This window comes from Tetrao urogallus, assembly GCF_951394365.1.
Source record: "Tetrao urogallus genome assembly, chromosome: 1".
In the NCBI taxonomy this organism is placed as follows: Eukaryota; Metazoa; Chordata; class Aves; order Galliformes; family Phasianidae; genus Tetrao; species Tetrao urogallus.
The window spans coordinates 166,152,443-166,170,726 of NC_136813.1; the positions used below are offsets into that span (position 1 = coordinate 166,152,443).

The 18,284-nt window shown below is 52.6% G+C and overlaps 1 protein-coding gene across 1 annotated transcript; it reads left to right on the plus strand.

Moving 5' to 3' along the window:
- Positions 1-856: 856 nt before the first annotated feature.
- Positions 857-15,846, plus strand: LOC306944785 (maestro heat-like repeat-containing protein family member 2B; the record flags this gene model as incomplete). Its single annotated transcript, XM_079533385.1, has 31 exons — positions 857-881; positions 1,168-1,289; positions 1,429-1,551; positions 1,687-1,852; positions 2,006-2,104; positions 2,226-2,377; positions 2,721-2,864; positions 3,393-3,485; positions 3,781-3,850; positions 3,966-4,079; positions 4,182-4,255; positions 4,588-4,707; positions 4,855-4,962; positions 5,152-5,311; positions 5,440-5,480; positions 5,657-5,798; positions 6,507-6,559; positions 6,899-7,006; positions 7,296-7,415; positions 7,587-7,709; positions 7,844-7,999; positions 8,221-8,343; positions 8,638-8,717; positions 9,124-9,259; positions 9,375-9,467; positions 9,866-9,952; positions 10,126-10,249; positions 10,452-10,561; positions 11,031-11,183; positions 11,417-11,571; positions 15,564-15,846. The coding sequence occupies 31 exons, from the start codon at positions 857-859 to the stop codon at positions 15,844-15,846; spliced, it is 3,657 nt and encodes a 1,218-aa protein (XP_079389511.1).
- Between the last annotated feature and the right edge of the window lie 2,438 nt (positions 15,847-18,284).

Below are 18,284 nucleotides of genomic sequence, written 5' to 3' on the forward strand. Positions count from 1 at the left end.
TTGCGGTATTTGTCACCACAAAATGCCAAGGAATCCTCAAGTTTGATAATGCCCCTCTCCTTACTCACTCAGCTGCAGCCCCTTACACAATACTTTGTCTGTCTGATTTACACAGAATTCCTGACAGGACCAACATACACCCTGTGTATTCACAGTTTGACTAAATGTCAGGGATTGGAAGGGAACTTGAAAGATCATCCAGTCCAATCCCTCTGCCTTAGCAGGAACACCTAGATTAGGTCACACACGAATGAGTCCAGGCAGGTTCTGAATGTCTCCAGAGAAGGAGACCCCACAACCTCTCTGGGCAGCCCGTTCCGCTGTTCTGTTACATTCACCATAAAGAAGTTTTTTTTTCTAGTATTAATGTATTCATTTTTGATCAGATGCGGTGGAGTCTCCTTAACATCTCTGACACGTGCCCCCAGTAGACAGCCAAGCTCTCTGGAGAGGTTGTCCGGGCAGCAGACGGGGGCCTCAGTGCCTCCCGGCATGGAGTCCCCAGTCACTAAGACAACGCCGGGCAACGGTGCCCAGCAGCTGCTCCCTGGCAGGGGCTCTCCATCACGCGCTGAGGTCATTCCCTGCGTCAGCATGGAACCGGAACCCCAGAGCCGATTGCATCACACAAACGTGCTGTGTTTGAGGGCCTGCAGGGTTGCCCTGGGGACCTGTGTGGTCCCCAGCCCGGGGCGCGTCATTCATTCTCTGTGAGGTGACACTGCAGTGTGGTGTCACAGTGGCTGTGTCATACACCCTTGTGGAGCGGTGGGAGCGGTGGCTCAGTCCGCTTGTGGGACCCGCAGGAAGTGGAACCAGAGAGAGCTTTGTGTCTATCTGGAGGCATCCTGCTATCATGGAGAGGCTGAGAGCCCTTCGAGGTGAGTCTCTGCACCTCTCTGGACACCATGATGCTGCCCGAGCACACGTGTGCTTCCAATGTCTGTTCAGGACGTGCCAGCAGCACTGTCCTTGCTCTGCCGAGTGCAGCTGCTCACCGTGGTTTCCCCAGTACCCCAGCAAGGGGAAAGCTCCCTCCCCTGTCCCCACCAACCACACGCAGCCTCGCGCTGTGGAGCTGGAGGAGCATTCCTCCCACAGCTGGCCGGATGCTAGGCCCTGGCTCCAAGCAACACCTGCAGCAGCTGCTCTGCTCTTTCCTTCCAGGTCTCTTTGCTTGTGTGGGCTGCATGCCCAGGCGTACGCTTCGCAGGGAGAGAAGCAGGGTGTCAAGCCCTGTCCCTACCTGCGCTGCGACCTTACTGCTTCAGCGCCTGCAAGATCAGGAGGTGAGTTGGGGACATCCAACCACCAACCCTTGTCCTCCTGGCCCAGGGCCACGGTCCCGTGGGTGCCAGGCCCGGCAGCACATCCACAGAGCGATGGGTGGCAGCGGGCAAAGCGAGCGTGACTGATCCTTGTCCCCAGGGTGACCGAGCGCAGGCGTACTGTGAGCTGGAGAGCGCCCTGTGCCAAGACAGCAGCCGCCCGCCGTGCGGAGTGGTGAACCGGCTGCTGGCAGAGGTGTCCCGGGACCTGACGGCAGCCCAGGTGAGGGCTCACTCCCAAAGGCAAAGGGAACCGCCTGCCCACGCTGGTGTTCTGCTGGCGCATGGTGGTGGCTTAGCTCTTCCAAGGGCCTCAGGCAGTCTCCTGGGCTGTGTGTCACCAGTGACTCTCTTCCAGGGCGTGACCAGCAATGCCAAGACAGCTGCCAGCAATGTCCTGGTGGCTCTGGCTCGGACGCACTTCACCTTGGTGATGGCTGAGCTCCAGAGCCACCTGAAGGCCACGGGGGACACGTCCAAGGAGTCTGTGCTCATCACCCTGAGCAAACTCTTCAGCACCTATGGTAGAGTACCCTCAACCTGCTGACATCTATAACAACCGGGAAAGGGGTCTCTGCCCTCTGAGTGTGATCTGCGCTGAGCTGGGGCTGCAGGGCTGCTGTCCGCCTACCTTGCTGCCGGGGCTCTGACTGTGGCCCTCTCCTTCCTCTCTGCAGCTCCACAGTGCATCCCCTTTGTGTGGCTGATGCTGGCAGGCCTGCGCAGTGTGGTGGGCCAGGTGAAGAGTGGCCAGATCCTGCGCATCGCTTGTGCTGGTGAGTGCCGGCCCCAGAGCAGCCCTGCTGCAGACTCTCACAGGCTCCGTTTTCTCTCACTCCCTTAAAAAAAATAATAATAATAACAATTTATTTTATTTATTATTTTGTTTTTTTTCAGTTTTGAAACAGTGGCTGGATGGAGTCAAGAATTACTTGTCCTCAGGAATGCAATGCCCCTGGACTGCCATGGAGAAAGAGCAGATCTATGAAAACCTTCATGAGCTGCTCTTCTCTGTGGTGCGGAACTGGCAAGACTGCCAGGAGGAAAAGGTGAGCACTGCTGCATTCCCAGCCCAGGATGGCAGCAGGGGCACCCATGTCGGCAGCTCTGCCTGTGCCCAGTGGGCTGAGAGCTGAGGGGTGATGAGAGGGAGTGGGCTGGCTCTGCAAAGGGCCCTGAAGTGGCTCTGTGCCAGGGAGCAGCTGCATGTCACAGCACTGTGGCAGGAAGAGCTGGGGATGAGGGTACGGGGAAAAGCTGCCTGCCCTCCAGAGCAAGCCCATCTCCTGCTGGGCGTGGGGGTGTGGGGAAGGGGAAGGGAAAGGGAAAGCCCTCTGCGTAGGAAGGGCAGACCTTCAGTCTTTGATGCCGGGCCTCTGCCATCCTCTCCAGGACAAACAGGCCGTCCTTGGGGCTGTGGCTGCCATGTCGGAGGTTCTCCTGCAAGAGGAGCAGCACCAAGAGCAGGTCTGGGAGCAGCTCCTCTGGCTCGTTCACCCGTGTCAGGAGATCCAAGACACCTGCAGGGTGGCCAAGGTGAGTTGTCGTGCAGGGCTCAGGGTAGACGTGGGGCCCGTGCAAATGCCACGAGGGGTCAGGGGGATGCAGGGAGGAGGTGGGGAGCCCTTGGAGAAAGAAGGAATGGGTGTTCAAGGGAGCTCTGAGGCTTCCTGAGCTCTTCAGTCAGAGAAGGAACAACCCAGACAGGAGCCAGGAGGGAACCAAGAATCACTGGGGCTCATCTCCTGGGGATGGGAAGCTTCACCATCACTGTGGGGCTCTGAGTGCCTGAGGAGCTCTGTGCCAACAACTGGGGGGACCACATCCAGTTGCATCTGATGGGGGAGAAGTGGGCTGCTGGGTGGGAAATGCCTGCAAATGATGCCCAAACACGTCTCGATTGAGAGCAGAGAGACTCTCTTGGTGCCGCTGGGAGGTGGGGGATAAACAAGAACGCCGGTGCAGGAGCTTCTCCCTGCAGAGAAACAATTGGGAAACAGTTTCTCCACTCGCAAGTGGCTACATGTGGCTTCATCCCTTTCTTCCTCTCCTGCTTTCTTGCAGAGCCTCACTATCTTCCTGGAGGCCTTAGGGGGCATTGAGTCTGTAATCCCAGGGGACAAGTTTCTGGACGTCACCAGTGCCGTGTTTTACCAGGTAAGGGGAGCCTAGACGCAAGGATTTGTACATTCTACAGCAGTTTCCCTCTTGGCTAAGTCTCAGGAGGACTGCAAAGCTCTGACCCCTGAATAAGGCAGCTCAGCCTTAGCTCCTGCATGCTCAAGGCTGTTCCAGAGCCACGCATGTACTCTCGGGGATGCTGTGGGGTGGGCTGGGTTTTGTCTGCCTGTCCTCTTCCCGAGAGTGCCCAGGGAGACGAGAGCGAGCAGCACAGTGTCTTTTCCGTCCTCAGTGCTGATGTGATTGTATCAAATGGACCTTGTTCCCACAGCTCTATGACGACAGCAAGCAGCACAGCGAGGCTGATCGTGCACAGCTGACCCACTGCATCATGCTGCAGGGTAAGGAGAGGAGCTTTGGCGATGCTTGGCGCTGCCCTGGCCAAAACCTCTCTCACAAAGCTCAGGAATGGGCGTGAGGTTCTTGCTAACATAGCGTGGGATTTCCTCCCTGCAGCCCGGATCTGCCCAGAGGAAACCATCCTGTTTCTGCAGTCGCAGCTGGGCGATGACTGGGAGCCTGGATGCGTGGCAGCCCTGGGTCTGCTGGGTGCTCTGGCTCGCTCTGATGGTCAGTACCACGGGTTGGTCAGTACCACGCCTTGGGACTGCCAGGGCTCCCTTCTGCCATCTGCGCTGTGGCTCCGCTCACGCTTCTGTGCATCTCTTGCAGAGCCCATGATGACGGAGATGCTGCCCCAGGTCGTCGAGGCTGTGCAGCGCCTGTGCAGCGACCCCAGCATCCGGGTGAGCTGGTTTGGGAAAAGAAAGCGCTGTCGGGGTGGTGATGCTGCTGCCAGCACGGGCAGGGCTGGGGTGACTAGAGAGGTGCTGGGGCATTGACCAGACGGTCACGATGGCTCCTGTGGGGAGAGCAGGCAGAGTGGAGCGGGCAGGTCCCTGTGCTGTGCATGGAAAGTGCACAGCCTGGTGCTAAGGCCTGGCCCTCACCTCAGTAGCTAAAGCCTCTCCACTGCTCTTGGCGTCTCTGCTCATGCCCAAAGGGCTGCCCCGATGAGCAGGTGGCTTCCCTTTGCCTTCTGACCAGGAAAATCACACCCAGAATTGACCCCTTGCAGGTGAGGACGGCTATTCTGCATTTCATCAAGGATCTGCTCAGTTCTAACACCCGGAGCTGCTCAGCCTGGGATGTGGTGGGGCACATCTTCAGGGAGTTCAGCCGCGCCACAGGAAGAAGGGTAAGGACAGTGGGCAGCATCTCCTTTTGGAAGACCCGTGCTGCTCAGAGGCTGGTATACAGAAGCACCGCTGGGGCCACACCTGAGCCTCCTGAGAGGCTCCTGACAACTGAGCATAACCAGTGTTTCAACACCATTGTTGTGCAGGCAACCGGAAACCTTTCTGCCCGGGAAGCCCAGGAAGAAGGAGCTCTCCAGGAGCTGTGCATGGACATCCTGGGATCACTGGACGTCTCTGTGAGAGGGATGTCCAAAGTAAGTCACGCTCTGCCCTGCTGCTGCTCCCTGCCCTTGCCCCACGTGTTCCTCGTCCCATTCCAAGACCCCAGGTCTCTCCTCCAATGTGCTCTGAAGCACACAGGACTCAGGGAAATTCACAGAGTCCTCTTCATCTCTGAGCGGAAGCAGGAATGCTGACCTGCTCAACTGCCTCGTTCCCTACAGCTCCTGTGGCCGCGGCTGCTGTTGTTTGTGGTGCCAGCGCAGTACACAGGCATGCTGATCCCAGTCTCCCGCTGTGTCTGTGCCCTGGCTGAGAGAGAGGAGCTGACAGGACGGCGCATAGAACATCTGGATCGCCATTTCGTCAGCTCCATGTTTCAAGGTAGGAGCAAAAACTCCCCCAGTGAGCTCTGCTCACCTGTGGTAGCAGCCAGAAGGGACAGCGGAGGTGCGTGTGGCTGGGCACGCAGTGTCTTGGAGTCTTACTCAGCACTTTTTTTCTCTTTGCAGGCCCACTGCTGACGCCCCAGACACTGCTGGCACGACTGCTGGTGAGTAGATGCTCCAGAGGCCGGTTCTACGAGCAGCCAGGAGGAAGCAGCGTGGCCATGGGCAAAGCTGTTGGCTGCTCCTTGCCTGCCAGAGCAGAGCCGAGCTGCTTCCATCCTGGGGGGAAGCCGTTGCTCTTGCTGCAGAAGTGACCCTGCTTTTTCTTGCTCTCGCTCAGGTGGTGGCAGGCAGCCCTGTTGCAGGCAGCCAACTCCAAGCTGCTGCCTTACTGCTGATGAAAAACCTCCACAGCAGGTTCCACAGAGCTGTGGGGGCCATGTGGGCTACTGAAATCCCCCTGCTGCTGCAGTGTCTTGAAGGTAAGGCACTGGAGGGGAAGAAGAGGCAGAGGCAGGGAGGGGAGGGGAGGGGAGGGAAGGGGAGGGAAGGGGAGGGAAGGGAAGGGAAGGGAAGGGAAGGGAAGGGAAGGGAAGGGAAGGGAAGGGAAGGGAAGGGAAGGGAAGGGAAGGGAAGGGAAGGGAAGGGAAGGGAAGGGAAGGGAAGGGAAGGGAAGGGAAGGGAAGGGAAGGGAAGGGAAGGGAAGGGAAGGGAAGGGAAGGGAAGGGAAGGGAAGGGAAGGGAAGGGAAGGGAAGGGAAGGGAAGGGAAGGGAAGGGAAGGGAAGGGAAGGGAAGGGAAGGGAAGGGAAGGGAAGGGAAGGGAAGGGGGGGAGTGAAAATGCAGCTCTGTAGCATGGCAGAGGGGAAGCACTGCCTGCAGCCCAGTTCTTGCTCTGCTGCTGCTCCCATTCCTGGGAGTCAGCACTGAGGCCCAGGGACCTATCCCACCAGAGATCTGCCCATTCCAGGACATGGATGGGCCCTTCACATCCCCTCAGACAGCAGCCTTGGAGCACTTAGTTCCGTGTTCCTGTGGAGGCAGCGTTTGTGGGGAGGGACAGGTCATTGTGGAGGGGGTGCAGGTCCCAGCTTGGCAGTGTCAGGTGCCCAGGCCAAGCCAGGTTTGCAGCAGCTCTTCTTCTGTGCCTTGATCCCAAGTAAGGGTCTTTTTCTTCCTATTGCTGTGCAGGGAGAAATGAGAGCTTCCCGGACACTGCCGAGTTTGAGCGCCGTCTGCTGGAGGTACAGCATTGCCGGGAGGCGCGGTGCAGAGAAGTGCTTGCCTGCCCCAAGTAGCCCCGCTCCCACATGAGCCGCTGTGGGACAGGAACAGCCTCTCAAGCGCTGCTGCGGAGCGGAGCGGCCGCACGCCTTTGTGGCGCTGCCTCTTCCGCTCTGTCCCAAGCCCAGGGGGGTCTTAGGAGAAGAGCAGCAGGCGGCTTTAATGGAGGGAGGGAATGCTGGGGGAGCTGGGAGAGGCACTGTTCTTCCAGGCACCTCTCCCCAGAGGGCTGCAGCACCTTGGGAGTGAGGGAAGAGGCAAAGGGCAAGGGAACATTGTCTTCTCCTGTTCTCCAACAGTTCCTGAAGGCGTCGCTGGACACAATAGAGGAGAAGGCATGGATCGAGGCCCTGAGCTGTGAGCTGAGCCAGCGGCTGAGCAGCTCTGCCAGCAGCTCTGCAGAAAAGGTGAGTTCCCCCCGGCTCTACCCAGCGGTGCAGCTGCAGGTGTCCAGCTGGGGCTGGGGCTGGGGCTGGGGCTGCAGCTGGTGCTCTGCCCACGCGGGATGCTGATGCTGCTTCCCCAGTCTGTGCCCCCCAGAGGGCCTTTCCCTGCAACCTGCCCAGGGATGGCTAAAGCTCAGCCCCGCAGCTGCTCTCAGCAACCGCCAGGGAGCTTGGGTCCTTCCCACCTGCCCCTCCACCAGCAGGTTCAGCTGCTGCCACATCTCAGCTTCTTCCTTCCCTTCCCATGCAGTTGTTCCTGTACAAGGCTCTGGGCACGGTGCTGGGATCCTGTAAGGGAGTCCTCCACGTCCAGGAGAAGCTGCTACAGCACCTGGAGGAGGCAAATGCAGAGGAGCCATGTGAGGCCCAGGTGAGCTCTCCTCTCCTCCAGCTCCTGTCAGCATCCCCGCTCTGGCCCTGGGGCAGAGGTCTTCTCCTGGCCCTGCTCCGGGCCTTTCAACCTCCGCACTGCTGCCATTTTGCTCAGGAGAGGACCTGTAGATTCAGGCCTGTGCCAACTGCCCCTTGTTCTTTTGTGCAGGGAATCATCTCTCTTCTCAGCCATGCTGCTGAGAGTAACTTCCACACAGTCCTGGCCACGCTCACCATGTTTGCGTCCAGGCTGTGCAAAGGCCGCAATGCCAGGATTTCCAGGCGCAAGAAGGTAAAGCGTTACGGGTTTCCATCTTGGCATTCTTCTGCCTTATTTTCCCTGCAGCTCCTGCCTTGGGAGCCCAGGTGCATCGCGGGGCACTGGGGGCCGTTAGCGAGTGTCTCAAGGCATTTCTTCCCACACAGATGGAGCTGGACAGCACGAGAGCTCATGCCACACGCAGCGCTCTCATGCTCGCCCACGGCAGCGTGGCACTGCGTGCCTCCAAAGAACAGCTGCTCGCCCACCTGGAGGGAGACATCGTGGGCAACATCCTGATGCTCTACAGCTGCAGCTGCCGGGTGAGAGCTCAAAGCGCGCCAGGGTGTCAGAGCGCCCCGCTGCAGCCCCTCCACACGGGGAGATGCTGAGATGGGCCTTCCCTTTCCAAAGGTCCCTCGGGGAACTGTTTGTGCCCAGATAAAGATCCAAGCCCTTCCCTTAGCGTTGTCCCCACGTGTGTCCCTTGCAGCCCTTGTCCCTTCCCGCAGTTCAAAGAATGTTCTTCTCTCTTGCTCCTCAGGACTTGCAGAACAACCTCGCGCTGGTGCAGAGCATCACCGACTGCAGCTCTGCCTACCAAGCTGTGGGTGATTCTGCCAGCTTTAACCCCTCCCTGAAGGGAAAGCTTCTGGAAATCCTGATGGTGAGTGCCTAGAGACAGGGCTGTCTGCAGAGGAGTTCTGGGCTGCGCCACAAGGCTCGCTTCCCTGGGGGCATGCAGGTCTCCAGCAGCCACACGTCTCCAGCTGGTGGGGACTTTGGGTGCTGGCAGGCAGCGGCTGGGCAGCGGGCTAGGTGCACCAGCTGCTGCATCCTGCAGCGCTTCCATGGGAAAGTGATGGGCTGGTGTGTGGCAGTTGTGCCTGTCTCGGGGCCGGGTGGAACAGCTCTTGTGTGCCCCTTGCCCACTTTGACACTGTCTCTCTGGGACTTGCAGGACCTGATGAAGAAGTATTACTCGGGCATCCCTGTCTCCCCAGTGCCTCTCAAGGTGGTTCTGGCCCTGGAGCAGCTGAGGTAAGGGCTGAGGTTGCAAGTCAGGATGGTGATCCCCATTTTGGGTAGCTCCTGAGGGCCTGGAGGGGCCGGGGGGGAGGAGCCACATCTACAGCAGGAGAGACGGCTGGGCTGTTGTGCCCAGCAAAGCTGAGGTTCTGGGCAGGGAGAAAGGCCCTGGTGCTCCTGTCCCCTGGCAGGAAAGAGAGGGAGAGCTGGGGTCTCCTTCCCTCCAGAGCGGGAGGTGGTTCACTGCTGCCGGGGAGGAGGTGGGCGCTGCTGGAACTGAAGGCAGTGCTCAGCAGCATGAGCTGGGTGGGGGTATTGGCTTTGTAGCTGTCCATTAGGAGAAACTCAGATGTTGTCTGAACCAGTCTGGAGAGGTAAAGAGCCTTTCTGATTTCTCTTCCTGTTTTCCTCCTCTCAGCAAGCTGAAGCCCTCTTCTGAAGGCAAGGACCTGCGTGAGATGTTGGTCCTGTGCTGCAAAAACATCGTGACACACCCTTCAGCAGAGATGATGCTGAAGATCAGGAAGTCACAGCAAGCAGCACAGTACCTGCAGGTAACCTGCCGTAACTTTCCCAGCCACCTCTCGGTCAAACCCTACCTCAGCACACACAACCTCTGCTCTGGCAGCAGCCGTGATGCTACACGTCACTCCCCTCTTCTGCTTTCAGCTTCAGCAGACATCACTGAAAGCTCTGGGCCGGCTTATGGCAGTCCTGCTCGAGACAGAGCCCAGCGGCGGCTTCTTCCAGAACATAGTCCACGTGAGTATGCGTGGGGCAAGGGAGAAAGCATGGTGCCTGTCAATAGCGGGGGCAGAGATCTGGGGACTGAGAGGAGGATCAGAGGGGGAGAAATCTCCTGCTGACGTGCCAGCTCACTGCGAGCTCAGAAATGGGCCGAGAAATGGGCCCTGCAGGGGGAAAGCAGGAGCCAGCCCCTGGCAGGCCACAGCCAAGGAAAAGCTCCTGGGTTGGGAGGCAGGAGTGACTGCAGAGAGCGGGGCGGCAGTGCCGGTGCTCAGTGAGGCAGGAGGCCACATGGAGCAACGGGGCAGGCCTTGAGGGAAAGTGCTGGGAAAGGAGGGACAGGGAGAGGGGTGGCAGGAAGGGAAAGAAAAGACATCCTCAGTGAGACAGATGCTCTACCCCAGGTCCTGCAGAAATCGATGGTATCAAGCAACGTGTGGGAGCGTAAGAGGGCCCTGCAGACCTGCTCCCAGCTGCTGGCTGTTTGTGAAGAGCTTCAAGTGAGTAAAGAGCCCCACCGCATGCCCCCTGCTCCCTCCCCAGCGCCCCTGAGCTGGAAGGCGAGCTCTGCCCAGCTGCGCATGCTGTGTCATGGCATGGGAAGGCACAGATGGGAGAAGCTGGGGAGAGCTGGGGCCGTCTACAGCTTTGTTCCTGCCTCTCACCCCTGCAGAGAAGAGATGCCTGTGAACACTTTGGCTCCTTGGTGGGATTGCTGGCGCCTCTGACTTGTGACCCCATGCCCGCATCCCGCCAGCTGGCTGTCACCTGTCTGAGCTCCCTTCTGCGAATCCAAGGTGAGTAGAGCAGGCGCGCTCCAGCCCTCTGCCCTCCTCTGTAGCACTACCAGAGCCCCACGGGCTGGGCCCTCTTGACGGGAGGGAGAGGCACTGTGCACAGCTCTCTTCTTGTCCCCACCCTGTCCTCTGTCTTTCCCCCGTGGAAAGCAGTTTCATTTCCAGAAACATGACTTCCCTTTTCTCCCTGTGCTCTTTCCAGCCAAAGCGACCAACACAGGCATCGAGACGGGTGACATCGGGAGCCTGCGCGAGGGGCTGCATGCCTGCAGCATCGCCTCTCAGCTCCAGACCACGTCCAAAATGGCCATGGTATGTGGACCCAAGAAGGGGTGGTGTGATCTCTGTGTGTAGGCTTCTGCACGACCCTGTGCTGCTCCCAGCCTCTGACACTGTTTCCAAAATGAGCTGTTACCCTGAGTCCTCTTTTCCCAGTGCAAGTAGCAGGAGGCTCTGAGCTATGTCTGGCCTTCAGGCACCCAGTGCAAGGAGCTGACTCCATGATGTGCGTTTGTGTGTGTGAGTGCACTTGCATGCATGTGTGACTGTGGCTGCTGGGAGGTAGGCTTTGCATGTAAGCAAACACCATGGGTGCAGAAGCTGAGAGAAGGCTCAACCGCCTTCCGTATAAACAGCAGGGTGCAGACAGCAGGAGCGCTGTGATTGCCGCCTGAATGAGCGGCACGCCGCTGAGCTAAGAATGCCCTCAAGACTGCTTTCTGTTCTGAAGAGCTGTCGCAGAGCAATGATGGGATCTCTCACGCTTCTCATTTCTCTGCAGATTGTGTGCAGAAACTTCCCCATCGAACGCACCGTTGACTTCATGACTGCCATCAAGGAGACCATCCGGAAAGCCAACGGAGTGCGTGTGCGTGCTGCTGGGAAGTGGATGACCACCTTCCTGCAGATGCACGGGAAGGACATCTGTTGGAACGTAAGAGACTTTCTTTCACGTGTCTTGGACTTTTGCTGGCTGTTGCATTATGACTTGTGCCGTTTGCCCCTTGTGCTCAGGGCATGGAGACCAGGGTAGCTGGCATGAAATTCGGGCTTAGGACTTGGCAGCATGTCAAGGGAGCAGGCACTGCTCATGCGCTGAATGTCCCTGGTTGGGCCCTGCAGAGTGCAGGATGCAGCAAGTCATTCTTTCTCCTCTTCTTCTCTCAGGTGCCTCCGATCCTCTACATCCTGCGCAGCATCACATCGTTTGCGCAGCAGAGCACGTTCCTGCCCTTCCTGTGCCAGGCGGTGGTCATCCTCACCCGCTGTCACACTGAGGCCGTGATGCACAACTTCTCCCGGCCGCTTGGGCCAACGGACAGGTACTGGCACTCCCGCCTTTGCTGTTGCTGCAGAGGGATGTAGGGAGGAGGCAGCTTTTCTTTGTTGTGAATAGTCTCAAGTTGCGACTCTACTTTTTCTAGTGAGACATGGAGGAGAATAAGAGAATTTTGTCTTCAGCGATGGAGCCAATAGAAAAAAGAAGAAAGGATAAGAAAGGAAGGGAGGAGAGGAAAGGAGCAGGGAAGGAAAAAGGGAACGAAAAGGGAAATTTGAAAGGAGAAAAGGAGAAAAGGAGAGGAGAAGAGAACGAGAAAACAGAAGATGAGCTTAAAAATTGTATTATTTATTATAAATAAATAAATAAATAAATAAATAAATATAAAAAAAATAGTACTTTTTTTTTTTTTTTTTTTTTTTCCCAAGTCTTTATTTCAATAGCTGCTGTCTCTACTCCATACCAGTTACAGAATCAGAGTCACCAAATGTCAGGGATTGGAAGAAACCTCAAAAGCTCATCTAATCTAATCCCCCTGCTGGGAACACCTAGATTAGGTCACACAGGAATGTGTCCAGGCAGGTTTTGAATGTCTCCAGAGAGGGAGACCCCACAACCTCTCTGGACAGCCCGTTCCAATATTCTGTTACCACCACCATGAAGTTTTTTTTCTAGCATTAATGTGGAACCTCTCATGTTCCAGCTTGGACCCATTGCCCTTATCCTGTCACTGGATGTCACTGAGAAAAGCCTGGCTCCATCCTCCTGACAGACATCCTTTACATATTGATAAGCGTTCATTAGGTCACCTCTCAGTCTCCTCCAAGCCAAAGCTTCCTCAGACTTTCCTCGTAAGGGAGATGCTCTGGTCCCTTCATCATCTTTGTGGCTCTGTGCTGGACTCTCTCAAGCAGTTCCCTGTCCTTCTTGAACAGAGAGGCCCAGAACTGGACAATACTCCAGCTGCGGTCTCACCAGGGCAGAGTAGAGAAGCAGGAGAACCTCTTTTGACCTACTAACCATGCCCCTTCTAGTATGTCCCAGGGTGCCATTGGCCCTCTTGGCCACAAGGGCAGAGTGCTGGCTCATGGTCACCCTGCTGTCCACCAGGACCCGCAGGTCCCTTTCCCCTACGCTGCTCTCCAACAGGTCAGTCCCTAACCTATGCTGGTATGTGGGGTCATTCAGAGCAATTTAAATCCAGGCCACAGGCAGAGCTGTCAGCTGCTGCAGCTGGGCTGGAAATCTGCTCCTGCTGGTGTTTGCCATAGGGAATTAGGCCAAGGGAACAGCACTGGGAGGTCAGTCTCCAAATCCAATGTTTAAAGGGAGCTTTTTTTACGCTCATTTTCACACATGCCTATTTGTGTGCCTTCATGCCATTGCAGAGCTCACCTGGCTGCATTTCCACATGCAAATAATTGGTGTGCGTGTTTTCGGTGCTTGTGTATGCACGTGCATACATACACACTGACGGGAGGAGAGGCGTTGCATTAAGCTGACTGCATCTACGTTTGAAGCAGATTTGATAATGACCCTAAATATGGGCCCAAGTGTTTCTTCTGCTGCTAATTGACCTAATGGATTTCATATTTGTATTTGCGGTATTTGTCACCACAAAATGCCAAGGAATCCTCAAGTTTGATAATGCCCCTCTCCTTACTCACTCAGCTGCAGCCCCTTACACAATACTTTGTCTGTCTGATTTACACAGAATTCCTGACAGGACCAACATACACCCTGTGTATTCACAGTTTGACTAAATGTCAGGGATTGGAAGGGAACTTGAAAGATCATCCAGTCCAATCCCTCTGCCTTAGCAGGAACACCTAGATTAGGTCACACACGAATGAGTCCAGGCAGGTTCTGAATGTCTCCAGAGAGGGAGACCCCACAACCTCTCTGGACAGCCCGTTCCAATATTCTGTTACCACCACCATGAAGTTTTTTTTCTAGCATTAATGTGGAACCTCTCATGTTCCAGCTTGGACCCATTGCCCTTATCCTGTCACTGGATGTCACTGAGAAAAGCCTGGCTCCATCCTCCTGACAGACATCCTTTACATATTGATAAGCGTTCATTAGGTCACCTCTCAGTCTCCTCCAAGCCAAAGCTTCCTCAGACTTTCCTCGTAAGGGAGATGCTCTGGTCCCTTCATCATCTTTGTGGCTCTGTGCTGGACTCTCTCAAGCAGTTCCCTGTCCTTCTTGAACAGAGAGGCCCAGAACTGGACACAATACTCCAGCACACAGGACTCAGGGAAATTCACAGAGTCCTCTTCATCCCTGAGCAGTGCTTTTCGCAGAAATGGTGCCTGAAGGCCAGACATAGCTCAGAGCCTCCTGCTGCTTGCACTGGGAAAAGAGGACTCAGGGTAACAGCTCATTTTGGAAACAGTGTCAGAGGCTGGGAGCAGCACAGGGTCGTGCAGAAGCCTACACACAGAGATCACACCACCCTTCTTGGGTGCACATACCATGGCCATTTTGGATGTGGTCTGGAGCTGAGAGGTGATGCTGCAGGCATGCAGATCCTCGTGCAGGCTCCCGATGTCACCCGTCTCGATAATCCTGAATAGAATTTTTTTGTTATGCTGGAAGAGAAAATAACACACACTCCCATTCAGGGCTATGTCAGATTATTCGACAAGTTTCATTTTGAATCTTCAAAGCAAATAAACTAAACTCCTATCAAAACTCCTAACAAAAAGGCTTGGCATTATTCAAAGAGACACTTAGTACACTCTACACACAACAACTCAACATCTTTAATGCACTTATCAGATTTCATTAACAAACATGAAGCCTAACAAGGATATAAAATATTGTTAAGTTTATGTTCAAGCTATGGATAAAAGTGTTATTGTATTTAACAGGTGAAAGGACATATTAATTGAAATTAAATGTTATGCTGTTGCTCATCAGTGTATTTAAAGTTTAATTACCATGAAGGCATGACATCAACAGTTTATAATCCTATAGCATCTACGGCAGCACTCTTAGGAATTAATAAAACCATTGTAAAGTGTATCCAATTCAATTATATTTTCTCTTTCTGCATATTAATACAAATCTAAATATAGAATACAAGTGAAAAATAAGCATCACCGTAGAATTTATAGGCTGTTTATTAAGGATCTCAGATAGGAAAAACTGACTTCCTTTACAGTTCCAGACTGCAATACCAGAACTGGCTGAGGAGAAAGAGTAAATACCCAGATATGCAATTTGTTCACTCTTCTACCCCTTTTTTACCTCTTTTCATCCATATTATGCTTAACTCTATTTTATCAGACTTTCACTTCTTCAAAAACTAGCATGCACTATATCCCCTTGAGTTTAAAATAAATAAATAAATAATGCATGATTATTTGTATATCCTTAAAATTACAGTGGTGAGAAAATGTACATATATTTGATATAGGAGAAATACATATATTTGTCATGGTGTATTGTGTTATACACTTCTCAGACCATAAATGATTCCTAATTATTCCAGTATCCAAATTAATGCACTGACAAAAGGGAAAGAGGCTATTTTACAGCAATCCTTTGATTAGAGATACACAAAACAATGCTGGCTCTTTGGAAACCTTGGTGTCTGTTATATTTGTCATAGTCTTCTGCTTGTGACTCAGAAAGCACAGTGGTTTTGTTTGTTTGTTTGTTTGTCTGTGAACTTATTTCTTTTACAAGTACTCAAAACTGCACTACTTGCAATGTAAGTAGCACACAGATAACATCAATACCCACTTCCCAGCTCTATTCTGGAAAAATATTCACACAGCCTGGTCAACACTGTTCTGCATAGAGTGAGAATTATAGGAATACTAGTAACCTATACTCTGCAGTGATTTATGTCTAAAAATACTGTTGGAATCTTCAGTATTCAGCAGATTGACTGCTTCTGCCATCTAACCACTCAGAGGAGGAGTTCAAATGCATGTAATGACTAGAGAGCAGGAAGGATTTTCTTTGTTGCCAACACCCCATGCAATAATGTGGATTTTAGTAAACTGACACTGTATCCCACAGTATTCTCATTGCAAAACTGGCTGCTCATGACTTGGAGTATGTGCACATGTGCAGCTCTCTGAGTGAAGAACTGGCTGGATTTCTGGGCTCCAAGAGTCAAAGTGAATGGAATTCAATCCTGCTGGCAGCTGGTTGCCAGTGGCATATCCTGGGGCTTGGCACTGAGACCAGTTTGCTTTACATTTCTATCAAGGTTCTTAAATTTACAGATGATGTCAACTCTGGCAGATACATTAACATGCTTGAAGATAGGAAGGTTTTCCAGAGGAATCTGGATAGATAAATATGATGGACCAAATCCAGTCACATGACATTCAACAAGGCTAAGTGTGAGGTGCTATGCTTGGGTTATAACAAACCCATGTTATATTATGCAAGTGACATAAACTTGCAGAAAAAATGGCTTGAAAATTGCCCAGCAAAAAAAGTCCTGGTGGTGTTGGCTGACATCTGGCTGACCATGATCTGGCTGTGTGCCAGCGTGGCCAAGAATGTCAGTGACATCCTGGCCTCCATCAAGATATAGCATGGCCAACAGGATTAGGGAAGTGATTGTCCCCTTGCATGCAGCACTGGTGAGGCTGCACCTCAATTAGTATGTTCAGACTTGGGCACATCATTACAAGAAAGGCATTGATTTATTTCAGTATGTGCAGAAAAGAGCCACAAAACTGGTTAAGGGGTTAGAGAACAAGACTTATGAGGAGTAACTGAGGGAACTAGAGTTCAGAAGAGAAGTTTGAGGGAAGATCTCATCATTCTCTGTAACAAATGGAGTTTGCAATTCGTTGATCTCTTTTCTAAGGTGACAAAATGACAGACTAGTGTGTCAAAAGACAGAACACAAGGAAATGATCTCACATTGCACCGGAGAAGATTTAGACTGGACACTGGTAATAATTTCTTCATGGCGGTCAAACGTATGAATGGGCTGCCTAAGGAAGTGATGGAGTCTCCATCCCTGGAAGTATTTACTTGACATGTGGATGTGGTATTAAGGGTTTAGAGATGGGACTAGATGGGACAGGTTGACAGTTGGATTTGATTTTGAAGGTTTTTTTTTCAAACCTAAATAATTTATAGAATAGAAGGAACGATCAAAGATCATAAAGTCCAACTGCCTGAGCACTTTAGGGCTAACTAACCAAAGCATATTATTGAGGATGTTATCCAAATTCCTCTTGAACACTGACACGCTTGGGGCATAACTCACCATTCTAGGAAGCCTGTTGCAGTGTTTGACCACACTTGTGGTAAGGATATTTTTCTAATATCCAGTCTAAACTCCTCCGATGCAGCTTTGTGCCATTCGCTAACATTCTGTCATTGGTCACATCTCCCTCTACATTTTTCTTCCTCAGGAAGTTGCAGAGAGTTGCAGTGAGTTCACATCTTAGCCTCCTCTTCTCCATGTGGACAACCCAAATGTCCTCAGTCTCTCCTCTGGATATGCCTTCCAACCCCTTCACAATTTTTTTTGCTCCCTCTGGATTTCTTCAAGTCCTTATAACAATGTCGAGACAATGTTCAAAATGGGACCACATCAGTTCTAAATCTGGTAGGAGATTCACTTCTTTTGACTGGCAGGTTATTCTAATTAGTGCATCCCAAAACACATATCTTGGCTGACATGACAAACTACTGGTTCATGAGCCTTCTGTCAACCAGCATCTTCAGATCCCTTTCTGCAGACTTGCTCTCCAGCTACTTGTCTCCTAGTCTGCACCTGTGCCTGGCATTACTTCACCCCAGATGCAGAAGCCCGCAATCACCTTTGTTGAATTTCATGCAATTTATGGCTTATGATTTTTTATGCTGTAATGTATTCAGATCCTTTTACAAGGCCTTTCATCCTTCAGGAGCCAACTGCACCTCCTAGTTTAGTGTCATCAGCAGATTTTCTAAGTATGCACTCCAATCCTGCATCCAGATAACTGATAAAAATATTGAATCCTGGCCCTAGAATTGAGCCCCAGTGAAAACTACTAGTGACTAGACACCAGCAAAATGTAGCCTCATTCACCTAATTGTTAACCCAGTTCATCTTTGAGAACAGCGTGAATCTGCTTATCTCATAGCTGGGCAGTTTGTTCAGAAGGATGCCAAGAGGAATGATACCAAAAGCCTTACTAAGATCCAGAAAGATTATGTCAAGTTTCTTCCCTTCAACAACCATGTACGTGCCTTCTATTAGAAGAAGATCAAATTAATAAGGTAGGACTTTCCCCTGATGAAACCATGCCAACTGCCTTTGTTCCTTATGAGACTTCCTGTATCTTCCAGGACAATTTTCTCTGTAACATTTTTAGGGACATACATATACTGTGTGCATTGGTATACATACATTTCAGATGTTCTCCTGAACCCACAGTGTTCCCTGGAGTGGTGTAGATGCTCTCATAAATCTTATCATCCTCAGATGGTGCTATATGACCCCATTATTTCTTAAGGTATCCTCCTCCCTCATCAATTTTAGTTTAAATCCCTCTTGATCAGTCTTGACAGACCAAGAAACATTTCTCCCATCAAGACAGCCAGAACCTTTCAAGACCATGTAGACCTCTTGCCTTGAAGATACTTCCACAATTGTAAAGCCCAAAAGTTTGCTAGGGGCACCAGACTTGGAGCCAGGGATTGATGACCTGGGTTTGCATATTTTTCCCCTGTCTCTGCCCATTACTGAGAGGACTGAGGAAAAAACTTTCTACATTTCTGATGAGT